We start from the raw sequence: 6,000 nt of genomic DNA, 5'->3' as shown, positions 1-6,000 counted from the left end.
TTTCCAAAAAAACCTTTTTTTTTTTTTTTTTTTTTTTTTTAAGTTTAATCTCCCTTCCTTTAACCCCTGGGATTGCTAGGATTGTATTAATTATAATACAAGCATCTTCTGGGAGAGAATCAACCACATACATAGTGCCATGCAAATGAGCAACAAAACTAAAATTTACAAGATTATATGAATTTAGACAATATTTGTTAATAATGTTATACTGCTACCACAAGCAAGATTAGTTAACCCACAAAAATTTTAATCGGATATTATACAACTGTTAGCCAAATACAAATGCAAATAAATGTTGCATTTGATCTTTAACTAACTGTAAAACAAAATATCTAATGTTTTGTTTTTGGAAGGTTATGTAGAAATATAGTTTAGTTACTTTTAATACCTGAATACAGGTATCTTCAGTGAACTCAATCTTCTGGTGACCCACTTTCGTGGATCATTATTAATGTTAATACAATACAAAATGGTTCAATATAGCTTTCAATACTGGCAAATAGTACAGATCAAGTAAAAAGATGTAGCAACACAAATATTAGGACACTGTCATACCATGGTGATGCAAGATAGTGATGACCATGAAAGACTTAATACCCCTAATTTGTAAGGTCAGTGAAAGGAAAGCTGTTTCCTTTAATAGGGAAAAACAAGGATTTTAAAATACTATGTTCCCAACACTAAACCTAGTCCAACAAGAACATCTTTTGGGAGGTATAAGTGCATTCTCTCTCTATATATATATCTAATGCACATCAGGTCCTCTTGGAATGTCAAGATTTGCAATATTGTATTTTACGTTATGCAAACAACATTTGCGTAAGACGAGGGCGCCTCATCTGTTTAACTCAGGTGATATCTTGATCTTGCAGTTTTATGGTCAGAACCATGTTAACATGTTTTGATTAGTTTCCAACTATAGTTTACACATACCTTTCAATTAAACTTAAAAGTATATTTGTTGTAAAACTCTTCACTAATTCAAGTATAAACTATTCCCTTGCTCACAGTAAACCTAATCTATCCCCTCATGAAATTAAACCATAAAAGCTTACAAGCTTTTTGTATATTCTAGACTTTTTTTTTTTCACATTAATTTAAGCTGAGCACTCATCTAGAAATTTCTACTTGTGAATTCAATCAGAGCTGATATTACCTACACATTACACTGAAATATCTGAATGACTAAAGAATACATACCTTTCATCATCCATTTCTAAACTGGATTCACTTTCTGATAGTTGTCTGCATAATGCTTCCCTTCGCTCCATCTCCCTCTGCAATTTTCTTTGGAGCCGTAAGTTCTCTTCTCTCATATGCCGCTCCTCCTCTAAATATTGCGCCATCTTCTCCGAATCTGAAATTCCAAAACTTTTGTTAACTTTTAGTTAAAAGCTCATTATCGTATACATGCACATACTTTAAACTTAACTTCCTTATCAGTATAGATCAAGTACTGTGAGTGCAAGTGGCTCCAAGAATTGTTAACTAAATAGAGCGACGTTTAAATTAGAGACCAAGTTAAGCGGATAGTGACCCAAACTAGTTGCTGATAGCTATTTAGTAAATTATGACATTAAGCCTATTTTTTTTAGTGGAACAGATCTAAAAATATATTGTAAGGCTTAAAAAAAAGGAAGAAAATGAAGAGAACCAGAACTGAAGGCAAAATTTTACAAATTTAGAGATCTAAAACTTTAAAGAGGTTTCTTTGCCTTTCATATATTATCTCGATTTCTCTTCTTTGCTAATTACTTTTATGTTTCATTTTAAAATGAGGGTATTCAAAACTCGTGTTTGTATGTGTACACATAGTTCACTGATCTATCAAAGCAAGTATTTGGGTTTGATACAGCTACACAGTAATGCAAGTTACTACTGTCTAGTAAGTCTAAAGGAAAGTCTTAGAGTTGACAGAGGAGAAAAATAAGCATAAGTAAAATCCAGAAAAAACAAAACATTTAAGCTACCTATATTAAACTACAGTCTTGTACGTATTTCCCTGCATGCTTTCAATTAAAGAGACATTATTCCAGCAGGACATCTGTCAATGTTAAGAATTAATGATCATTTAGTTTTTACTTCAAGTAGCAGCATTTAAATATTAAGCATTTAAAAAAGCTGATATTTCTAAACCAAATGACTAACCATCACTTAAATACTCTTTGGTGCCAGAACCCCTAAGTGAAATATTATGAAAGCATAACACTAGAAAATACACTTTTGTATACTCATTTTTAATTAAAAGCAACATAGGATGAAGCTTTCGATTTTATGATATGTAAGATTTGATATTACATTTTCACATGCACATTTTAATTTAAAATAAACATTGCTGAAATTAATAACAATTCTTTAGGTTTACAGATGACCTTTCATTCAAAATCATTTAACAATGTTTTTATATACTGTTTTCCAAACTATATGATTCAACTAGACCACAACAGAAATGAATTCACAGCAGAGGAGACTATGGCATTTTATAGTACATCACAATACTGCATTTTTAGGGCAGGAAGTTATAATTTTAAGGAAGCAAAATGCAATTACCAAAGCTGGAATTCTGTACAGATTGGAATAAATATGTATGAACAATGGCATGAGATCTCAAATGACCACATACTGCCAATAGACTTTTTGCATAGCTTTTAGGAGAAAAAGGTAATCTAGGGCTGCTGATAGACATGGTAGGGAGAAGGAAAAAACACCCAGCACTTTATTGGAAGAAGAAATGCTGACCAAGCTTTTCAGTGTCTGGATAGATTAGGCACTTCAGTGGGACTTTTTGGCATTTTTATCTAATAGTTGGATTCAGCTATTATCAGCTATTAGATAAAACCAAGCCTGCTGAAGCTAGGCCTGTGCGAAGCAGCAAGTATTCGATTCGGATGATCCAGAGGGACACTGATTCGATTTGGTGATTTGAGTCACTGTCCGGATTCGATTCGGCCGAATCAGATTCAAAGATTTGGCGCCGATTTGAAGATTTGGCCATAGGCTCAACAGGCAGCAGTCCTCAAGGACGCTGGACACAGCTGCCTCCAGATGGTAAATCTGTCACGGTGGGCTGAGGAGAAGGGCAGATCCGGGAGCATACGCCCACTCCCATGCCCTCCCAGACCAGTGGCCCGCTGCAGCGGGAGCCCCCCGCCCTGGTTGGACAGCTTGCCCCAGCCCCAATCCCTCCCTTCCTGGGTGACATTGATCTACCCCTCCCCAACACCCATTCCCTCCCCCCCTCCACCTACCACAACAGACTTACCAGCTGGAGGACCACTGCCTTTTTAATCTATGCCCAAATCGGCACCAAATCTTTTCCAGATCAATTCAGAGGCTTCTGAATTGATTTGGACCTTTTAATGGGTCTTTCAATTCGACATGGATTCGGAGATTTGGCCACCAAATAGGGCCAAACCTCCTCCAAATTCAAATCGGCTACCGAAACTTCACACAGCCCTAGCTGAAGCACTGAATCTATACAGATGCTGGGCAAGCCAGGTAAAACTAACGCAACGCCTCTTCTGGGTATGCACTGTACTTGTCACAGGGCTGTGGTGAGCTTAAAGTAAAGTGCTGTTTTTTTCACATCTTTAAGCAGCCTAGATAACGTAACATCACAGACTGAAAAGTGGCCTTTAGGTACTGAAACAGTAAAATCCACAGTAATATGCTACCTATTCTAATTTTATAAAATGTACGTGTTTAAGAAGCAGCTAAACCAAGGTGCTCTAAAGGACTGCAATTCTCAAAAGCACTTAAGAGTCGAATCCTATTTTCAAAGTGCTGAAACAACACTTAAAAATGCACTTTTGAAAAGTTTAGTTCAAAACAAAGATGCAAAAGAGGAATAACTGCAAAATAATTAGGAGTACTTCAAGTATTTGCATATTAAGTACTCAGAATCCAAGGCTGTTCTCATTTTGAAGTTCACCAAGTGAAGGCTAAACTGTGGTCTGGCAAAGAAGATAAGGAATGTTAATCTCTATAAGTGGCATACTTATTAAAGTTCCAAACCTGCATACAAGGGCTCTGTCCAAGACCACTCACTCATCACCACTGCCTGTAAACAAGGCCTTTATTCCTGGCAAACTACTGCTCCAAAAATTAGGAAGAAATATTCCAGTTAACCAGCTGAGACTAGCACAAAGGAGAAAAATGCCCACTGAATTATCAAACACTTAGAACACAGAGAATATAATACTTATTCTGGCTAGAGTCTCCATCTTATACAAAGCTATTAGCATTGGTAACAATTTTAAATAGGAATCATTTAAGATTTAGAATTGAGGGGGAAAATATTATGTTCATTAGACCACAAGAAAATAACAATGACATTTTTACTTTCTGAGAACCTCAGCATAGTTTGAAGCAGTTTCGTCATAGGATCTGTTAAACGGGAAGCAAAGATGACAACTGACCACGTTTGATCCACAGGCAGTTAGTGGCCCTATGACATTTTTCACGATGGTAAGGGAATTAATCCCACCAGAAGTCTGAGCCAAAACTTCAGTTGGCTGTTACGTTTTGTCTTTCAATTTCTTTTAATTTCACATGGGTAAGAACAAGTAGTAAGAGATAGCTTAATTACTCTGTAGTGAGATGCAGTTAAACAGCTGCTACATTTCACCAGGTGTGGTTGAATTTCAGTAACTAAGCTAAAGACTTACACTATTTAAGTGTATTTTAATATTGTTAACTACAGATTCTGCTAAATGCCCTCAAATACAACGCTTTCAAACACATCTGTAAAAGTTAACTACTTTTGAAGAAGATCCCAATAAACAATTCTAACCAGCACATAGTCCCTGACAACCATAAAGAAATGTGCTGCCTCAGGGGTGGGCATATGGGGCATGTGCTTCAGGCACTAGAAGAGGTAGGCCTCTCTCCCATTCCCTGCTCTGCTTGTACTTCCTGGCTGCATACTGCAGCAGAGCAGGCAGTTTGTGTCAGCGAGCACAAGGTGTCCTGGAAATCAATTTTGGTGAGTAGAAGTGATGTTCACTGGAGCTAGTGGGAGAGCTGACCCCATGTTCTGCCACTGAAATCAATTTTTTTTGCCTTCTCAACAAATTACAGCAGCAAAAAATGGAGCAAAAGTTCCCTGAAGCAGGAGCCAACATGACTGCCGCTCTAGAGATCTACAATTCCCAGAATGCACTCTATGGTGCACACTGACTGTGCTGCTGCTGCCTGCTACTCCTCTGAGCTGCCTACCCAGTCATATTATTCACACATTATGCCGCTGCTAGCAACCTTCTATCAAAAATTAACTTATGTACAAACATATCCAGAAATAATCCAATACAATTAAATGGCTAATGTGATTTCGATTTTGAAAATTTAAACTCTGAAGAAGTCAAGATGAACAAATGTTTAAGAGTTTTTTAAAATCTCCTTTAAAAAGTAGTTTTTTCACTTACGCTGTAACTGTGCAGCTCGTAGTTGTTTCTTTAACCTCTCCACCTCATTCTTTAAAAATCTGATATGTCTCATCATATTTTCTGGAGAATCTATCTCCATCGATATGTCTCTTGGTGATGGTGGAGCAGATACTGGCTGATCTAACTTCTCCTGCAAGATTCTATATTAAAATAATATTAATTATATTTCTGAAAGAAAAACACCCAGGGAGTTAATGACAAGTATACATGGCAATTATTCTTTAATAACATGCTTGAGTTTCACTAATGAAGACAAAATTTGTCAAATGACAGCTTCTCAAAGATCTTTTACTGTTTCAAATGGTGACATATCAAGTATTTATATCATTAAATAACTACTACTTAGAAAACAAACTGGTTTTTGCTTAGCTCTTAAAATGTGAATCAATGGCTACCTCAACTCCACCAAGCGTGGCCAGGTTTTAAGAACTGTTTCATTTATATCATTTAAGTTTGAGAATTAAAAGTAACATTGAATGCATAAGGGTAAAGAACTAAATATTTATAGTTTTATTTCACTAACGATTGTGTATCATGCGCATATATCTTTGGT

At 36.3% G+C, this 6,000-nt stretch overlaps 1 protein-coding gene across 1 annotated transcript in view; it reads right to left on the bottom strand.

Annotated features, from left to right (window-relative positions):
• The window catches only part of CCDC6 (coiled-coil domain containing 6), a gene marked incomplete at its 5' end in the record, with an annotated part of 111,608 nt that overhangs the window by 14,700 nt on the left and 90,908 nt on the right, over positions 1–6,000 (bottom strand). Inside the window, 2 exons of the mRNA XM_019507720.1 lie at positions 1,204–1,360; positions 5,427–5,587. Of these exons, the coding sequence (XP_019363265.1) occupies positions 1,204–1,360; positions 5,427–5,587 (318 nt within the window). The remainder of the gene's footprint in view (positions 1–1,203; positions 1,361–5,426; positions 5,588–6,000) is intronic.

The sequence above is a fragment of the Gavialis gangeticus genome, unplaced genomic scaffold (assembly GCF_001723915.1).
Source record: "Gavialis gangeticus isolate Ggan-Ray unplaced genomic scaffold, GavGan_comp1, whole genome shotgun sequence".
Lineage (NCBI taxonomy): Eukaryota > Metazoa > Chordata > Crocodylia > Gavialidae > Gavialis > Gavialis gangeticus.
This window is presented reverse-complemented; position numbering and strand designations above follow the sequence as displayed.